The following is a 20,837-nucleotide window of genomic DNA, read 5'->3' as shown; positions in this document are numbered from 1 at the left end:
GTTAACAGGCTAAACAGTCATTGCCCTCTGGGGAAATTCACCCATCCACCTAATATGAAGTTGAAATCTGCAGTTAGACTAACATACTGCGCAGGAAGTTATGCTGATCGTGACTGTGCTGAGCCCTTGAAAGAACTATCCAATTAGTCCCACTCCTCTTCTTGCTCTGCATAGGCCTGCAAACCTGTCCTTTTCCAGTATTTATCCAAATCCCTTTTTGAATGTTACTGTTAAATCTGCTTCCACTGTCCTTTCAGGCAGCATATTCCAGATCACAAGAATCTATGGTATAAAATAAATTCTTATCTCTCCCTGGCTGTCTTGCCAATTATCTTAAAGGTGTGTACTGTAACTGGTTACTGACTCTTCTGCCTCTGGGCATAGTCTTTCCTTACTTGCACTATCTAAAACCCTCTCAATTTTCTCTTTGCAGAAATATACTTGATACATAAAATTTATAAAAGTGCATTACATGACCATTCAAAGTTGATATTACATAAGATGTATATGAATTTGGTTTCTTCCAATACTGTATGTTACTCACAACATATACAATTACAGTTAATATTTACCATGCTTATTAGGTGTTGACCATACAGCCCAAGGTATTTTTCACCGTTTCCAGCCCCTTGGTGTACTAAGGCTGTAAGGCCTTAGACAATGGCCTTTCTTCAGTGAACCTTTGCAGTGACTAATCCATCAACTCAAAGTCTCGGATCTTGGAATGTGCCAGCCTTCAAGGACAGACTCATTGTACAAGAAGACCAGCAAGTTTCAAACAGACCAAAGAGCATCTCCTCCAGCAGCAGTTGGTGTTTGCAGAATCATAGAATCTCTAAGTGCGGAAGGAGGCCATTCGGCCCATTGAGTCTGCAGCAACTCTCTGACAGCTTACCCAGGCCCTCTCCCTGTCCCTGTAACCCTTTTTTAAAACATTTACCGTGGCTAATCCATCTAACCTACACATCTTGGGACACTAAGGGGCAATTTACAATGACCAATCCACCGGCTAAGACTCCGGACATGTAGGAAGGACGTGAGAGAGAGGGCCTTTCTCACCACCAGTCATGCTACATCTAGGTGCTTGTTTGAAAGTTCTGGCAGTGAGGCATTTTTCCAAATGACAGAATTGGACAGAATCTGCCATCACGATAGATTTGCGGTCGAAGATGATTTTCTGCATAAACATTTCCATGAGGGACTGGTGATACTGAACGGTCCACCTATTTGGAGTGTTTCACAGCTACATGGCCATGCCCATTTTTCATAACATCTAGGACACATAGAGCCTCAGCATGTAGTAACACTTGGTGCTTGTGTACTGAAGGTCGAAGCACAACTTGATGCATCTGCACACACAGGTGGCCACCAGGATGAGGGCAGGGTTGGATATATTTTCCCCCTCTTTTTCCAGAGTTTTGAACATTGTGTCCCTGTGAACACGGTCCATTTTTGACCTCCAGATAAAGCGGAAGATGGCTCAAGTGAGCGACAGGGTACAGGAGTGAGATTGGACCAGACCTGCACTGTCTACAGCAACACTGAGTGTGCCTTATTCCTGATAACCAGGCTCTTATCCACAAGGAAGAGGAAGTGTGACTCCCAAATTCCCAGTTGTTGTTTAACTATAGCACTCACTCCTTAAATTTGGCCCCTCTGCGTCAAAAGCCCAGCACTTTCAGGCAGTCTAATTTGATGATGAAGGAGCTAAAGAATCAGTCAGCCCAGTTTCTGAAGAATATGGCCTTGCTCTTGCCACGATTTATCTTGGCTTCTGAGGTCTGTTCAGATGTTTGCAAATGCTCATCAGTCTTCACACTGACAGTGGATCTGAGCAAAAGATGCTAACACCCGCACGTATAGGGAGACTTTGATCGACACATATCCACAACCTTAGGATCATCACCCTTTCACTCAAATCCATCCTGATGGACACCGCAGAAGGTTCAATACAATACATGAACCAGACTGGGCAAAGAGGACTGACTCCAGACTTGACAGGGAAGCATTCCAATTCCAAATGCTTGCATAGAACAGTTAGATTCAATTGCAGATTCCCTCCCCAAACCCCATTTTGGAGAACACACCCACCTTGAAGGAGTGCAATAATTTGTCAAAGGTCTTCTCCTGGTACAGACTGATGAGGTAGGTGTCCAAACCTTGTCCCGCACATAGGCAATTGTGAGTACCATGAGGCTATCCAAGATCTTTCTGCCAGGCACAGAAATGTCTGGTTAGGCTGGATTACCAACTCCAGAACAGATTTGATCTGATTGGCAAAGACCTTGGACAAAATTCGGTAGTCCACATTCAGCGGTGAAATTTCTAATTTCCTCCCTTTCCCCCTTCTGCTATGTAGATGAGGGTGATGATGCCTTTCCTCATCAATTCAGACATGTTGCTGGTCAGTAGCATACTCTCAAACACTTGCAACAAGCCTGATCTAGTCCCATAAAGTCAAATACACCTGTCACTTCCAGCTTTATTCCTTTTGAAGGAGTTGTGGGCCTTAGTCAGCTCATCCAGAGTTAGCAGTTTGATCAGACTCTCCCACTTACTATTAATAGAATCATACAATCTCCACAGTGCAGGAGGCCATTTCACCCATTGAGCTCACACAGACAACGATCCCACCCAGGCCCTATTCCGGTAACCCGACATATTTCCCCTGCTAGTTCCCCTGACACTAAGCAATTTAACATGGCCAATCAACCTAACCCACACATCTTTGGACTGTGGGAGGAAACTGGAGAACCTGGCAGAAACCCATGCAGACGCGGGGAGAACGCGCAAACTCCACACAGACAGTGTGGAATTGAACCCGGGTCCCTGGCACTGATGCAGCAGTGCTAACCATTGTGCCACCGTGTTGTCTGAAACCTCCATTAGAGAGAACAAAGGACTGGGAGACCATGAGGCTGTAGGCTTCACATCATACAATCCCCTGGCATAGAAGGATTTGCTGAACTGCAATATGTCAGGCTGCGATGATGTTGCTGAACCATCTTCTTCCTGTGGGCAGCACGGTACATAATGGTTAGCATTGTCTCTCAGCGCCAGCAACCAGGGTTCGATTCCTGGCTTGGGTCACAGTCTGTGCAGAGTCTGCATGTTCTTCCTGTGTCTGCATGGGTTTTCTCCGGGTGCACCGGTTTCCTCCCACAGTCCAAATATGTGCAGGTTAGGTAAATTGGCCACCCAAATTCCCCCTTAGTGTACCCGAACAGGTGCCAGTGTAGCGACTGCAGGATTTTCACAGTAATTTCATTGCAGTGTTAATATAAGACTACTTGTGATTAATAAATTAACTTTAACTTCCCTTAAGGTTGTTGATTTCAAAGCTCTCTCTGGGTACTGTTCAAAAGGATAAATGTGAGCATGTCTCATCCTGCTCCAGGGAGCAGACTCTGGGCCAGAAGATGATCTTGGGGTCTCCAAGGCAAACAGCAAGGCCTGCTAGCTCTTCATCTCTTAGATATCCTCTTGACATTGACCCCTACTGACTGCAGCCAGAGCAGATGCTGCATGCCTTTCTGAATTAGGACATTTTTCTCTGTTATTCTTTAGCACTCTGCCTTCTGAGCACTTTGAGGATGAAAAACTCTTGATATTTGCCTTGATTATTTTCTACCAGAACATCTTGATGGGTTTTACGGTCCTTCAGCCTTTGTAATTCCTTTTGCATTCCTTAATGTTTTCTGGGATCAACAAACTTACATTCAGCTTCCATGTCCCTACCAATCTTCTGATCTTCCTCTAAATGACAACCAGACAGTGAGAGGCTGTGGTCAGAGAAGAACACTGGCTTGACATCGGTGGATTGGATTATGAATGCACAGGACACAAATAGGAAGTGTATCCTGGAATGGATGAACCCATCAATCCGTAACCAGGTGTATCTGAACTGCTTTCTAGCTACAGGGTTGCTGAAGACATTATGCAGTGTTGCATCTTTTACCATATCCGTCAGGAATCTGGATGTGGTGGCCAGCCTGCTGTTGACCCAGCAGATTGTTCAGCCACATTGATGATGCAGTTGAAGTCACTGCTCAGAATGACCATCCTAGACATCACCAGCAGCGACAGCTGTTAAAGGTCAGCCAGCCACTCATTGAGTTGAGCTGGGGGTGACATCAGGTGTGAGGTTTGGATAATTCCGTGTTAGAGAAGTCCTTCCCATTCTTTCTCCCTCAAGGCTGTTGCTGCCCACAGAGTCCTGGAGCTGGAGTGTGGGGTGGATTGAGTCCTTCACAGCTCCTGGCCTCCTGGAGGGTGGAAGATTGCTCCCTTAACATCCACCTTTAGGGTCTCCTTGACCTGTTGTTTGCTGGTTCATATCCAGATGATATCCTTGCCATTGTTAATATCCCTGGCAAGGAATGTAAACACACCCACAACAGGAACATATGAGTTGTAGAGATGCACAACCATCTGGCCCTGTTTTGACAGTAGAATAAGCAGCAGCCTCTTGATTTTTAACACGTCTATTAAATCTCCCCTCTGCTGCAAAGAGAACAATTGCAGCTTCTCCAATCTATTCTCATAATTGGATCTTTGGGGAAGCTGTGGTGAAGTGGAGATCAGCTGTTTGTAATAGGCTTAAAATGGTGCAAGTTACATTGGATTTCAATTTGGTCTGGGAGGGAATGTTATGTCCATGATTATACCACAGCTCCAATGACATTGCTGTGAAATGATGACACCCAATCCCCAAGTAATCAGACCTACTGCTGAATGTGGAGAGTATATTCCACCACATCTGTGATGAGTCCTGAAATTGCACTGTGTATTCAGAGAAAGTATGAGCCCAGACTGTCATTAATTGGTCTCTTTTCATTCCAGTCTCCAGGGAACATCAGTGGGTGTGAGAGGTGCCAGTGCCTTGGCTGATGCCTTGACGGTGAATAACAGCCTTACGACTCTGGAGTGAGTACAGTTAATGCTACTGCTGTATGTTGCCACTCACCTACATAGAGAAAACTTTTTTCCGTATGCTGTACAAGGGCTGATTGAAACCTGGCTTGGACATTGAGCCCTGTTCCAGGCACTGGGTTACAAGCCAGAGGTAATTGCCTCCAGAGAGATTGGGGATCAGGAATTCAATTCATCATAGAAGGTTCAGGAAGTTGCTTCGGTTTCTTGGAAACCTTGGGATGGACTACTGGAAATTTGGAGAATATGTTGGGACTGATCAAGAGACATTGTCCAGTGATGAAGGGTTGAAACCCCTGAGGATGCTAAAGTTATGAAGGGAAGTTGTTGGGGTCAAGGATGTCATGCAAACAGTTATGAAATAAATTCCAATTGAATGTAATATGATATTTGGGGTCCTGAGATATAAATGTATTCCTGAAAAATAAAAGGATTGAGTGATACAGAGAAAAGAGATAGGTGGGATTCGGGGGATATGAAAGATTGGTGGATAGGCGGAACAGAGGGATATGGAAGGATGTAGATCAACCTCCCCCCCCCCTCCCAACCATCCAAGTTTATCCTAGAGTTTTGTTAGTGATTCATCATGTTGTCAGAACTTTAAGGAAGTGTGTCAGTGTGTGTGTGTGTGTGTGTCTGGGTGAGTATGTGCAAGTGATCATCTGTGAGAATGTGAATGTTTCTGTGTGCCCTGAAAGTGCCCAATACTTATGAATTTAGTCTGTTTTTGTCTATTTCAGTCTTCGAGGAAACTTGGTGGGTGTGGCAGGGGCGAAGGCAATCGCCACTGGTCTAAAAGTCAATAACAGCCTCCAGACTCTCAAGTATGTTTCATTTTAACCTGCATCCTTGGAAATGTGTTTATAGTATTTGAATTAAATGCAATCATCTTAATACTATCTAGAGTAAGAGGAATATGGTAGTGCTGGACAATCGATCCAGGGGAGTGGAGAATGACTATGAGCAATACTGGGCATAACTTAGAGTCAGACACTAATCTACTCCACAGTGAGTTGCTTGGAACGGACAGAGATTGTTGTTATGGCAGTAGACTGAGCAAGATTCCACAAACATAAGATGAATAATTGGAAAGAGGGCCAGGATATCTGGGCCCTCTGCCCTTTGCATTGTGCGTAGAAGTCCTGAGAGTTAGGTTGAGTCTCAATTTAATAAATCACAGCACCGGTGACAGTGCAGCACCACCTCTGTACTTCACTGAAGGGTTGGCCAGGATTCTGTGTTCACCTCCTGGAGTGACTTTCTAATTCAATGGTAAAAGTGCCACCAATCAACTCAAGCTGATACTTGTACAAACTTGTGGACGCTTATTGTCCATGCTTAGTCATTCTGAGGGCAGTTAAGGGTCAATCAAATAGCGTTGGAATGGAGTCATGTGCAGGGGGGGAACAGCATGTTCCCTTCTTTGAAGGCATTAGAGAACCTGTTGGACTGACAATCCAAAAGCTTTATGATCACTTTCAGTGAAACCGACCCACAAATGATCTGATTTCTTCAAATTAGTTTCACAGCTGGTGATGTTGGAACTTGTGGCTACAGACCTGTGTGTACAAGACTGTACCTGTTCAGCTTTTGAAATGCAATTATAACTAAATATCCTACCTGACTTGCCATAACCATGTGACTTCTTGTGAGGAACTCTTTAAGAAGTCTCACAACACCAGGTTAAAGTCCAACAGGTTTATTTGGTAGCAAACGCCATTAGCTTTCGGGGCTCTGCCCCTTCATCTGGTGAGTGGGAAGTTCTGATCACAAACAGGGCATATAAAGGCACATACTCAGTTTATAGAATACTGATTAGAATGCAAGTCCTTACAGCTAATTAGCTGTAAGCTGTAAGGACACGCATTCTGATCAGTATTCTGTAAACTGAGTGTGTGCCTTTATATGCTCTGTTTGTGATCAGAACTCCCCACTCCCCTGACGAAGGGGCAGAGCCCTGAAAATTAGTGGTGTTTGCTACCAAATAAGCTTGTTGGACTTTAACCTGGTATTGTGAGACTTCTTACTGTGTTTACCCTAGTCCAATGCCAGCATCTCCACATCATGAGGAACTCTTTGCAGGCAACCATCTTACATTTGGTTCAATAAAGAGATTACACTAGAAAGACTGTAGTCTTTGAGCTCATAGTAGTACCAGTATATTGATTACTCAATATAGAAAAACACAAAATGCTGAAAATACACCAAAACTGGGTCAGTGTCTGGACAGACAAAAGGAAAGCTGATGTTTTGGAATCAGAAAGCAGTTTCTGATGAGCTCTTAGAATATTCCTCAAATTCTTTTTTTGACATTGAGTTGGAGACTAAAGAATTGTGGGTATTTCAGTGATGGGCAATGGAATAATCTGTGAGAGTAGAGTTTAGCCTTGTTTTAGGATCTTGAGTTCACATGGAGCAAATTAAAGGTAGAGTCTTGGTTTAAAATCCAGTTTCAGTTTGGCTCTGAGACAAATGATATTTCTTGGCCAGTTGGAATGCCCCTTTTCTCCGTTACTCGAATAAAGAATTCAGTTTCTGTATTTGTTGTTTTGCAGCCTTCAAGAAAATTCCTTGGGTCTGGATGGGGCAATGTGCATTGCAATTGCTCTGAAATACAACCACAGCCTCAGCCATATCAAGTATGTGTCACTTCTACTCTTGTTCTGGCCTGTCTCACAGTCTGCTTTGTCCCTTTACCACACTTCAAGGTTCTCACACCAGCCAAATAGTAAAGTTACCCCCAATTTAACAGCGGTGATTCACTGGCAACCCAGCGCATCTGCGAAGTGGTTGATATTTAGCATTGTTCAATGACTCCACATGGGAGTATCACTAACATCAGGGCCAATAGGATAGTTGAACAATTACACAACAATCATAAACAACTTTTCAGTCCATGATCCTGTTTTCCTTGATGTTATCTGAAGTAATTTTGAGCATGGACATACTTGTGACAGTGATAATATGGTAGTAACTCAATCCTCTTTCTACCTGTCACCTTGTCTCATGTCTCATTGTGATAAATTAGGTTTTTCTCCCCTTTTCAGATGCGCTATGGCATTTTAACCCATTGACTCCCTTTTTCTTACAGTCTCCAGGGCAACAGGATTGGAGAATCAGGGGCAAAGGTCATTGCTGCTGAGATCAGAAGCAAATCTCCACACTGTGTTGTTGAAATATGAACCACATAGAATCTGGACTGGCATCCACAGCAGTATTGACCAACTCAAAGCAGCGCCTTCTTGTTCTTTACTGCAGTTACTGATGAGCTACAGTGTAGGAGGGTTCCCTCACAGGATCGGATAACGTCTTGCAGTGGCTGTATTTGCAGTGACTGAATGCACATTAATCTACTTCAAATCCAATCTCTGTGTTCTCTAATTTCAATTACGCGAATGGATTGCAGAAGCAGGTGCTGTTCTCTTTAGTGAAGAGAAAATTAAGAGATTTGACAGATGTATTCAAAATCAGTGAGGGATCTAGACAGAGTAGAGAACAGTGGTAGAGAGAAACTGTTCCTATTGGATGGTCAAAAACTTGAGGACACTTATCTAAGGTCATTGGCAGAAGAAGGAACAACAATATAAGGATTTTTTTAAAGCAGTTAGGACAGCTTAACTGAGTGTGGTGGAAGCAGATTCACTTGTGGCTTTCAAAAGAGAATTGATTATCTGAAGAGAAATAATTTGCAGGGCTATGGGGAAATAGTGGGGGAATGGCAATTGTCTAATGTCCTTTAGAGAAGGAAGTATGCCAATGCCATCCTTATCTGGTCTGGCCTATGTGTGATGCCAGATCCAAAGCAAAGTGGTTGACACTTAAATGTCCTCTGAAATGGGCTAGCAAGCTACTCAGTTCAAGGACAATCAAGGGCAAATGCTAGCTCAGCCACTGATACCCACATCCCACAAATGAACAAAAAAATTTGCTCTTCAGAAAGCCAGATGGCCACATGAGCATCGAATGGCCTTTTTCTGTGCTGTAACCATTCTATGACTCCATTGTAAACGGAACTGATCACTAACTCCTGATGGACAAGACTCACAAATTTGAGAGTTGCAGAAGGTTGCCTATAATCCCCTGGTTGATCTAACATAGGCCATTTTACCATCTCCTTCAATTAATCATGCAGTTTTCTGTGAAACTCAGCACCTGCAGTGTCCTGAGCAATTATTGTGTGATCAAGCTGTGCGGAGTAGCAGAATAGTTAGGAGGCTATGGATTGCCATTCTGTTTGTAAATATGTTATTTACAGTACAAATTTCTATTTATCTTTTCTCAGGAAATACATCAATAAAAAAAAACGATTTGACCACTGAAGTATTTGGGTTTGGGGTTGGTGGCAATGGTTTTCAGTTTCTGTCTCATGGTGCCTACTTCCTTCAGCTAACAGATATTCTGCCTATCTGGTCAAACTACATTAGGGAGAATAATTCAGAGTGCTCAAACTCCAAAACTACAGCTGTGTTTCTGCCCCATGTTTCTTATGTCACATATTTCTAATGTACACTTTTCTGCTTGTAATTAAGGAGTCATTTAGCTTAAATGGCTAGTGTGTGGTTAAGAATAACACCGTGTTCCATGTATCTCCAAGAACTGTCAATGAGTGTAGAAGGGAATGGCGAATTACCACTAGAAAAAAACTGCAAAGGAAATGTCTCAGGATGAATCAGCAGCAGACAATGAACCAGAATGCCTATGAGAAGAGCACACATGAATTAATGACTTGTAACTAATGATATTTTAGTCAGTACAAAATTGGATAACAATATGATTGAGACCTAGGGTTAAATGTACACAATTGTTGAAGGTGTTGGGGCATTGCAAGGTTGAAAAGGGTAATGAGGTATTTGTGATCCTATACTTTATAAATAGAGGCTTTGCATCTTTTAAAATGGTATTTTTGATGTGTTACACTTCCTTTGTGCGCCCTTCCCAAAAATACAGATGTAAAACCAGGAATGTTTGATAATTTCAAAGGCCATGATCATGTGAAAGAGAACAATCCTGTGGTTCAAATAAGCCCATTTGTCCCTGTACATATGGGAGGATCTGCTTCCTCAATGAGAGATTACTGGAATAAATTATGGGCTTGGATATATTGCAATGTACTGGAATTCAGGCCTGTGTGGTTAATATGATGAGGCTGTAAGAGGGATAGCGTGTCCTGTCCTCAGTGGATGGAAGAATCATGTAGATCCCAGATCTCCCACAACCACCATGCATCCTCCCCACCACTCCGAATGATGCAAGCCATCCCTAAAAAAAGCGCTAACTTTGAAGATCAGCACTGCAGTCCAGATAAAATTCATAACTTCTCCAATTGCAACTCAGTAACTGCGCAGTAGCTGAAAGCTCAGGATGAACCAAGGCCACTGCTGCAGTACACAAGTTAGACCAAATCTTTCCTGCTATGCTGTCACAATCATAGAATCCTTACAGTGCAGAAGGAGGCCATTTGGCCCATTAAGTCTGCATCAACTCTCTGACACAGCATCTCCCCCCAGGCTCTTTCTCCCTTTCTATCCGTGTTAACCCACACATTTACCATGAATAATTCATCTAACCTACACATCTTGGGACTGTGGGAGAGAACCAGAGCACCTGGGGGAAACCCAAGCAGACACAGAGAGAACATGCAAACTTCACATAGTCACTCAAAGCCAAAATTAAACCTGGGTCTCTAGCACTATGAGGCAGCAGTGCTAACCATTGTGCCATCGTGCTGCCCCAACGTGCAGGACTAATGGATTGAAATGAAACTAGCACACTGTACAAAGCTACATGCTGAGATTTATTTTGCTCCTGAGGTGTCAATAGAAGATAAAGAAAAATTTACAGTAAAAATATTTAATATATATTTACCAGGGCAGTAGCATTTGTTTCATTTGGGTCTGTAGTTGTAAATTATGAAATCAGAAGCATAAAATAAACTCAAAATAAATACAATTAAAACCAATTTGCAAGAAACACATTTGTCTGTAAAATGAAATTTGTTTTTATATTTGAGGCTGCTATTTCAGGTGGAATATGCTGGTGAATTCTTATTGTTTACCCTTCGCAGGGCAGTGTTAAGTTTATACTGAACAGAAATTCGAACCCAAACTGCTTGCTTTGTCCCAAAGTGACTCCCAAGCCAGACAATTTCCAATATGACTTGCGTTATATGTAGAGACACTGAGCATCTGTCATCAATGTTGAGGCTGGGGTTATGGGCTTAATGTAGTTGCTTAGATTAAGCTGAAGGAAAACCTTTCTATCCTAAAGAAACAATGCCTGGCACAGCCCTGAATCTCATATGTATACGTGCCTGAAGGAATCAGAGAACTTACAGCTCACAGGTTCTGCTTTTAATTGGATTCATGACTTCACCTTTGCTGCAGAACAGGAAGAAGTTGAATGTAATGACATCTATCCCGATACACAATTTGTAGGCTGATACAGTTGGCCAGCTATGGCTTTGGAATCAATAGCCAGCATGTTAAATTGACATTCATTCACCAGTTCTTATCCAGGCTTCCAGAGGAAGCAGATTGAATTGATTGTGTTACACTAGGGGACAAGACTACCTAGTGAACATGGTTCTGTCGTCTAGTCCGAATCCATATTGTCAGCAGCTGGGGAGAAGGCAGGGTTTTTATCCTTTAGCACATTCACAAGGAGACTATGGGGAGAAACCAACAGAATTGGAGATGAAATAAGATTCTGTAGAAAACTTCAAAGCAATGGTTTAATCAGGTTCCATCCTGAGAAGTAAGCAGCACTAGCCAACTATAGTTCAAGCTGTTTTGTCAGGACTATTTCAGTATTCAGCAAATGAGTGACTACAGAATAATAAATATGGAAAGAAAAAATTTCAAACATGGAAACAAAAAATAAATAATTGAGAAAAAATTCTAAATTGCATGTTGCTGTTTTGATTCCTGCTCCATCTCTCTTTGAAATAGCAGCAATTTATGGTGTTAGGAGTTCAGAGCTATGGAGGTGATGATGTAAATACTATTAGAGCAGCAGGTTAAGAATCTTGGAGCACGATCTGATGAATACTTTGAGGAGCAAGGGTGTCGAACAGACAGCTGATTAAGTGTTCCACCTGTTCAAGAAATAAACGTTAAGAAGAGTAATCATTCACTTCATAAATCACAGAGTAAGGTACAAGGAGTAATCATTCACTCCATAAATCTGTTCTCACTGTCCCTCTCCACAACTCCTCCAGATTGTCTGTTCACTTGTGAACGAGTCTTGCCATCAATTAAGTATTATGGATGACTATATCCAAATTGTGGTCTTAATGGAAATTTGACTGAGAAGTTGATGACTATGCCTTCCATTACTTGCTTTGACTGAAGTCTGTGCAGCGGCACGGTGGCACTTAACACCAAATAACACCTAATCTACTGGCACTTTATCCTCCTTTGAGCATTTCCAACTCTCTCGCCCCTCTATTTCCCAGGTAAAATATGAAATATTTGCACCAAGGTAACTTCACTGCTTTCCTCCTGCAGCCTCAGCACTACAAACTTCTTGGTGGTTTCAACCTTCATCTCAATTTATTGTGCGCTGTCTCCTCTGAGTTTACTGCCATCTTATCCTTTCTAAATCTCTCCCTCCCCAGCTCTGCAATCCCCTTGCTATTTTACATGGCCCCACTACTCCCATTTTTTATTCATTCATGGGACATGGGCATCGCTGGCTTTGACAGCATTTATTGCCATCCCTAGTTGCCCTTGGAAGGCAGTTGAGAGTCAACCACATTGCTGTGGCTTTGGAGTCACATGTAGAAAGATCAGGTAAGGACTGCAGATTTCCTTCCCTAAAGGACATTAGTGAACCAGACGGTTTTTCCAACAATTGACAATGGTTTCATGGTAGACTAATTCCAGATTTTTTTTCTTGAATTCAAATTTCATCATCTGCCATGGCAGGATTCGAACCTGGGGTCCCCAGAACATTAGCTGAGTTTCTGGATGAATAGTCTAATGATAATACCACTAGGTCAGCGCCTAAGGGCTGAAGAGCATAGCCATCGCCATGCACTTCAATTCCTAAAGCTAAGGCCTTAGTGGAATTCCTCAGTGGAAAAGTGGAATTCCTTCCCTAATCCTCTCTTCCTCTCTATTTTTCTCTCTCTTCCTTTACGACACTCCTTAAGACCCATTTATTTTTCCAAGTTTTTTTGTCACCTGCCCCCTAACTCCTTATGTACATCAATGTCACATTTTGCTTTATAAGGCTTCTGTGAACAACCATGGAACATTTAATTACATTAATGATGAACTCTAAGTACAAATTGTGTTGTGTTCAGGAAGCAATTTCCATGCTCGCTGAGGTTGTAGTGGTTACATAGACAGTTCAGTAAATCTTTGCTTTAGCTTTTACTGCCTATTACTGTGAAACCGAAACTGAGCTTCCTTTGTGATCATTTCAAAATTAGAATAAACAAAACTAAGTTAAATTGTTTCAACTGTTTGGTTCAAATTAGGATTTATTAAGTTATTGAAAATCTCTGTACATTCAGGCAGAAAATGACTAGCAGAGCTCTGTCCCACTCCATAAACAATCGTTAAAGTAAAGAAGTCTTTTGTTATTTTACATAAAATATAATATTCATAATGAATAAATTTTACATCATTATCAAAAAGAACAGAACAGGCAAATTGTGTGAAAGTTCTACAATGTGGGTGAATGTAACATGTGAGGGGCAGCTTGCAGGAAGCTGCTGGACTGAGTACTTGCCTGTGACTCATTCTTTGGGTAGATGAAATAGTGCAGGCAATCCTTAAGCTCCAGTTTATCCCAAGGAAGGCTGAAATAGACGGGCAGTTGATTTTGGAACTCTATCATATGCATTTAAATTATTTATAAAAAGAATTAAACATTTCTCTAAACTTTTCCACCTCTGGGTTTTTTGGCTTCCTATATCCAAGACTCTTTGACAACACGTTACAATTTTTATTCATTAAATACAAGGAGTCCACTGGGAAAACCAGATGCTCTGACAACACTTCCTGCAGCATATATACCCATTTCTCTCATGTTGATGTTTTAGTGATCTTGCTGATGTAAAGGTATTGGGATAGATTTGAACAATTGAATGGTCAGCTGCTAGTAATGCTGATTGTTGGCTTGCTTCATGTTCAGGACCAGGTCGGATATACCAAATGGTGGAATGGTGCCAAAATGACTTCAGTGTTTGGAGGCCTATATCCTGACGACCTGGGTGGGGCAGGCAGTGATTGCAATGTGCTGGCAAACCACATCATTTGTGTGGCATCCCTCATCCTCCTTGCCCTTCAATGGTGATAAAAAACTTTCTGGCTGCCCTTGAGCTGTCAGGTATGCTTGGTGGACTGAATTCGGTGCAGGGTCTGCCCAGTTGAGTCCCAAAATGACAATTAGGATCCCATGATGTCACCCTGATTTTTTGGGTGGATTGGGAGAGGATTATATCTAGCTTTGGACAGTGTGAGGAGATTAGAAAGACAGAGAAGACAGTGATTCTGTCGTAAGATAAACTGACGATGCTAAAATGAGCCCAGTCCTGGACACTGAAACAAGACATTCTATCACAAATAACAAATGGAAATGAGTTGCTGCAACTCAGAAGGTTCAGAAGGTGGAGAGATGAACCTCTGTGAATCAGTGAGAGCAACTGCCTATGCTAGAAACCGTTAGACTACAATAACGGTATTTCTGGGCTAAATTGGGTAACATCCATCTGAAACGATAGTCTTAAATGAAGGAACATGCACACTAAACCAAACTTCACAGGAAATACTGAGGGAATAACACTGCTAATTTTTCTTTTGACTTTTGACAAATGGAAGAGTACTCATTTTGCAGAATCCCGCCTCTTGTCTTTCCATCCACCTCTCTATTGAAATAACCCAAGGTATATTTGTAAGGATACACCGGTACATAAGGTACACTTATAAAGATGCAACTAAAGATGTGACAGATTTACGCACCTAGTCAGCAGTGTAGTAAAGCAGCAGACTCCGTTATCTCTCTCCAAAGCCAGCATCAAGCAAGGACTGCAGGTGAGCAGTGAGCACTGGGGAAAAAAATTACAGATATCGATCTCTGACAAACAGATAGCTTGAAATAAAAATAACTGTCCAGTGCTACACTCCTCCCCACACACTCTGAGGACAGTGTGTATGAATAGGTAGATAACAATAGATAAAGGGAAAAAACCTAGTATGTGCAATACTGTATATGGTGAACTACCCAACTGCATGAACTGCCTGCCTCAGTGTCTGTTCCTGTTAACAGCAGACTACCTTGGCTGGGTTCTAATATCTTCTTTCTATTCAATGTCTTGTTGCCAACATAACTGTGAACAGGGTGCATACAACAGCTAGCCAAGAACATGACAATTAACTAAAGATACCCAATTGTGTAAACTCTTATCAAGCAACAAATTGACTATACATAATAGTTGGAAGGATAGAATTAAAAATAAAAATGCTAAATTTGTTTCAAGTCTGAGTTAGACCACTTGGAGTAGTGTGTACAGTTCTGATCACCATATTGTACAAAGAAAATAAAGGCACTAGAGTGAGTGAAAAATGATTTAAAAGGATGATACCAGAAATATGAGATTATAACAAACAAGAAATGATTAACAGGCTGGATCTCGCTTCTCTTCCAAAGAGAAGGATGAGGTGGCCTAACGGAACTTTTCAAAATTATGAAAGGTCTGATAGATTTGATATGGAATGTTTCCATTAGTGGGCATGGGATAACTAGAGGTCATTAATATAAAATAAAACACCAAGAAATTAAATATAGAATTCAGTAGAAAGTTCTTTACCCATAGAGGATGATAATATGGAACCCATTACAAAAGCTTGAGGCAAATAGCATTGATCCATATAAGGGATGTGCAGGATAAGCACCTGAAGAAGAAAGAAAGGAATAGAACAATGGTTCCCAAATGATGAGTCATGACTCCAGGCAGTGAATAGGGTCACAAGAACCAATCATAAGTAGAACTCTGGACAATGGGCATTTTGATTGACTATGGCAGCTCTCATTAGGCAAGCTCTGATGTAACTATGCATTTAATTAAATATATCAGACTCTGGAGAAACATCTCAGAGCAGAAGTGATGGAGGTTGATGCAGATTTCGCAACTACTGGCAAACGAGTCACTGAGGGCACAGGATTTTTATCACAAATTTTCATATTTATATATTGATCTATATATATATATGTGTGTGTATAGTGTGAACTTTAATAATTATATACAGAATGTTGTTTTATTGCTGTTTTGTTTGTCTGGGGTTGTGCTAATTTACATGTTAAAGTGGAGTCATATTGGAAAATAGCTTTAGAAGTGCTGGAATGGAAGGATATACCAATGATATGTTTAGACAAGGAAAGATTGTAGGAGGCTCGAGTGGAGCATAAACATCAGCAATGGACCAAAAGGCCTGTTTCTATGTTGTAGAAGCTGTTATAGATTCTATGTAATTCAAAAAAATCTTGCCTGATAGGTGCAATCACACAGTACAGTACACAGAGACATAGTACAGGAAAGAGATAGAGAATCTGGTGAACTGGTATGACGACAATAATCTTTCCCTCAATGTCAGCAAAACAAAGAAGATAGTCATCGATTTCAGGTAGTGGAGGTCATGCCCCTGTCTACATCAATGGGGACAAAGTAGAAATCATTGAGAGCACCAAGGTTTTAGGTGTCCAGATCATAACAACCTGTCCTGGTCCCTCCATGTAGGCACTGTTGTTAAGAAATCCCACCAAAGCTTCTACTTTCTCAGGAAACTAAAGAAATTTTGCATGTCCACTACAACCCTCACCAACTTCTAGATTCTTTCTTGTAGTATCACAACTTTATATGGCCCCTGCTCTGTCCAAGATTGCAATAAACTACAGAGTTGTGAACGAAGCCCAGGCTATCATTCAAACCAGCCTTCCATCCATTGACACTGTTTACACTTTCTGCTGTCTCAGAAAAGCAGCCAGCATAATCAAGGATTCCACACACCCCAGACATACTCTCTTCCACTTTTTTCCATTGGGAAAAAGATACATGTACCAAACGAATCAAAAACAGTTTGTTCCCAGCTGCCATCAGACTTTTGAATAGAACTACTTCCCATTAAGTTGATCTTTCTCTACACCCTAGCTATGGCTGTAACGCTTCATTCTGCACTCTCTCCTTTCCTTCCCGATGTAAGGTATGCTTTGTATAGCGCGCAAGAAACAATACTTTTCACTGTATAGAATCATAGAAACTCTACAGTGCAGAAAGAGGCCATCTGGCCCATCGAGTCTGCACCGACCACAATCCCACCCAGGCTCTACCCCCATATCCCTACACATTTACCCGCTAATCCCTTTACCTATGCATCTCAGGACACTGAGGGGCAATTCAAGAACAGCTTCTTCCCTGCTGCCATCAGACTATTGAATGGACCTACCTTGCATTAAGTTGATCTTTCTACATCCTAGCTATGACTATAATACTACATTCTGCACTCTCTCATTTCCTTCCCTATGAATGGTATGCTCTGTCTGCATAGCACACAAGAAACAATACTTTTCACTGCATGCTATTATATGTGATAATAATAAATCAAATCAAACAATTGATCTTATGTTTTTTTCTTTTAAGAGTTATGCAGATAATGTGATTTAAGGGTTGGCTTAACTAATACATGTGACAATAACAAATCAGATCAAATCAAATCAATGGAAACGAGGCAATAATGAAAAACGCAGTGTAAATAATAGTCTTTCTGAAAGCTCCCCTATGATTACTGTATGACTGTTTTCACTTATTTCCTCACTTCCTTTCTTACACACTGTTCAGTTGCATAAAGGCCTGATATTCTACACAGGCAGTTCTAGTGGGGTAAATACAAGCAAATCGCAAATATATTTCCCAGCAATTTTCCAATTATTAATTCAAATGAAGCACAGATTCACAGTAAAAATGTGCTCAGTATTCATGTGAATGCCCCTGAGAGGATCAGCAAGAGTGGCATACTATAGCTGAGGTGTTGTCCACAGTGATAAGTTCTGCCACGTGCTGAGCCTGTGATTGGTCCAGGACACTCATCCTTGCCCCCATCAACTGATAACCACAGCTTTCTAGCTGGTCCAACACTTCAATGTAGGGTGCGTTGTGGCATCTCCTGATGAGTGGAGAGGGCAGCAGCAGGCACATGGTCTGGCAAAGTGGTCTGGGCGTCAGCAGGTCTGTGGGACAAAGAAAAAGAGAAGGCAGTAGATTAAATCTAATTTAATGTTAGAAAACTGAGATTTCAAAAGTGAAGTTCCAATTTCAGACTATGCGAAACCTGGGAATATGATGGGAGATGCACAGGAAGCTAGAATTAGAGGAACGCAGATATTGGAGGATTATGGGGTTGGAAGAAAGGCCACCAAGGGATTTGAAAACAAGGATGAGAATTATAAAATCAAGACGTTGCTTGATTGGGAGTTGATGTAGATTAGTGAGCAGTGAAGGAATAGAGCACTGTGACTTCAAGTTAAGACCTGGGTCATGGAGTTTTAAAATGACCTCAAAGGCAATATCCCCATCAATCAGATATATACAATTCCCAGGTGAGGGCACCTCACTATAGTTTCCACCCTCACTCAGTGGCAACATTATTTGCAATACTGGATGGTTTTGTTTTTGAGGGAAAGTGCTGTGGTACTGGTTAGTATTATTATCGATGGAGGGGTTGTGGTACAGACTGGTATTGTCACTAAGGGAAGGGCTGTGGTTCATAGAAACCCTAAAGTACAGAAAGAGGCCATTTGGCCCATCGAGTCCACACCGGCCACAATCCCACCCAGACCCCACCCCCATATCTCTACATATTTACCCATTAATCCTTCTAACCTACGCATCTCAGGACACTAAGTGCAGTTTTAACATGGCCAATCAACCTAACTCGCACATCTTTGGACAGGGGGAGGAAACCGGAGCACCTGAAGGAAACCCATGCAGACACGAGGAGAATGTGCAAACTCCATACAGACAGTGACCCAAGCCGGGAATCAAACCCAGGTCCCTGGAGCTGTGAAGCATCAGTGCTAACCACTCTGCCACCGTGCTGCCCAGGTTCAGGCTAGTATTACTACTGTGAAGGAAGGGTTTTGCAATAGTTGGTATGCTTACTGAATGACGGGGCTTTGCTCATAATTTCTGAACTGTTCCCAAGCTAGTTGGCAGCATCAATAATTCTTTTGTGGATATCAGTGTTGATGGTAAATAATTTGAAGGTAGATGTAATATTTACTGTGAAGGGTTCTAATATTATGACCGGGACTGAGAGTTTGGAGCTCTGATTTATTCAGGTTAGGGCATATTTTATAGATTACCTTGCTGCTGCTGCCATGTGGGAGTTTCTGAGTCCAAGTGGTTGAGAGTTAAAGACCTGACCAGTTTGCGTTTTTTTGGGAAATCAGGGCTGATGAGCCAATCCTTTCTGTTATTGTCAATCTGCAAACAAAAATGGAAGATTTGAAGAAAGTATTAAAATGACAGCTAGGGAAAGTTAAAGGATCAGTATTGTTACCCAGGGGACCTGGGAAGTCCCTATCTTTTTCTGGTGAGGTTAATTGAGGGTTCCAGGAGGTCCTAATGTTTTCTCAGTGCTCCAATCTGAGGGTCCCATGATGTCCTGGTGCTTTTCCAGTTCTTCTGTGCCTATTAGATGAAGAGGCATGTTTCTGACTTCCCACCTCATGTGACCACTGTGCATCTTCAAGCTCACTAACAGGTTCTGGAGGTTTCCAGGCTCCAATGGGTAAATCAGGAGAGCTACTGCATCCCAATTTTATCTCAATGGTCAGATTCAAAGCCAAGGCAGGGGCTTGGTCTATACCTAATGTGCCTGGGCTCTAAGCAATTGTCGTGCAGAGAGAGAGGTGACATTAGCACTAAACTGTGACAAGCCAAACACATCCTATACATTGTTATCGTTAAACTAAATTAAGATGTTGATTTAGAAAAACTTTGTGTTTATGAAAGTGAAACTCAAAAATGTCTGCTTATAAGACAAGTAATATGATACCAGGTGTCCCCTATGATTTTACTGCACGTAGAGGCAGAGCACTTTGTCAACAGATCTAGTAAGAATATCGAGATGAATCCGGCAAATCCTCTAGAATTTATGGCGGGAATGTCTACATCACTGAAGATGCTGGAAACACAGGTGGGAGTTTGCCAAACAAGACGGAAGACAGCCATGGGAACCAGCGGTATTTTCCCTCCTCCGGAGAGCATGAGGCCACTAATAGTGTTGGCAGCTGCTGCTATTTACAGAAGTATTTCTTCCTCAACTTTGTTTTGGGCTACTGATCCCAGCTTGAACCTGCAGGTGGGCTCATGTACACCTGATGAGATGAGGTGCATCTTTCATGATGCCACTATGTGTTCTACATGGGGCCAGAGCATGGGAACCCCCAATTTAGGGGCTTCCCATGCTTACTCCAATGGTTTTGGAAAAACTAAGCAAGTACAACCTGACTACGTTTAGATCATTTCCCTTTTTTTTAACAAGAGGAGTCCACACTGAATTACTTAGGACATAGCACAGATGTGTAATGCCATGTAAACATACAGCTTTACAAAATAATGGGGCATCTATGAGGATGTGTTGATTTTCAGAAGGCGTTTGACAAGGTACCTCACAAGAGGTTATTGCAGAAGGTCAGGGGACATGGAGTTGGGGGTAGGGTGTTAGCGTGGATAGAGGATTGGTTGTCAAATAGGAGGCAGAGAGTGGGGGTCAATGGGTGCTATTCGGATTGGCGGATGGTGACTAGTGGAGTGCCCCAGGGGTCGGTGCTGGGGCCTCAGCTATTTACCATTTATATAGATGATCTGGAGGAGGGAACCGAGTGTAGGGTGTCGAAAT

At 42.0% G+C, this 20,837-nt stretch overlaps 2 protein-coding genes across 2 annotated transcripts in view; one reads left to right on the top strand and one right to left on the bottom strand.

Moving 5' to 3' along the window:
• Positions 1-9,190, top strand: part of nlrc3 (NLR family, CARD domain containing 3) — a 34,695-nt gene extending 25,505 nt beyond the window's left edge. Inside the window, exons 15-18 of the mRNA XM_080206111.1 lie at positions 4,843-4,926; positions 5,673-5,756; positions 7,488-7,571; positions 8,024-9,190. Coding sequence (XP_080062237.1) covers positions 4,843-4,926; positions 5,673-5,756; positions 7,488-7,571; positions 8,024-8,114 — 343 coding nt within the window. The 3' untranslated portion in view covers positions 8,115-9,190. The remainder of the gene's footprint in view (positions 1-4,842; positions 4,927-5,672; positions 5,757-7,487; positions 7,572-8,023) is intronic.
• A 428-nt stretch (positions 9,191-9,618) lies between these two features.
• LOC145354971 (dynein axonemal assembly factor 8) overlaps positions 9,619-20,837 on the bottom strand; it is a 54,422-nt gene continuing 43,203 nt past the window's right edge. The window contains exons 28-32 of the mRNA XM_080206674.1: positions 19,297-19,417; positions 17,951-18,162; positions 14,901-14,986; positions 13,669-13,738; positions 9,619-12,025 (exon numbers count right to left, since the gene is read on the bottom strand). Of these exons, the coding sequence (XP_080062800.1) occupies positions 11,948-12,025; positions 13,669-13,738; positions 14,901-14,986; positions 17,951-18,162; positions 19,297-19,417 (567 nt within the window). The 3' untranslated portion in view covers positions 9,619-11,947. The remainder of the gene's footprint in view (positions 12,026-13,668; positions 13,739-14,900; positions 14,987-17,950; positions 18,163-19,296; positions 19,418-20,837) is intronic.

This window comes from Carcharhinus amblyrhynchos, chromosome 18 (genome assembly GCF_965287045.1).
Source record: "Carcharhinus amblyrhynchos chromosome 18, sCarAmb.v2.hapA, whole genome shotgun sequence".
NCBI classification, from domain to species: Eukaryota; Metazoa; Chordata; class Chondrichthyes; order Carcharhiniformes; family Carcharhinidae; genus Carcharhinus; species Carcharhinus amblyrhynchos.
This window is presented reverse-complemented; position numbering and strand designations above follow the sequence as displayed.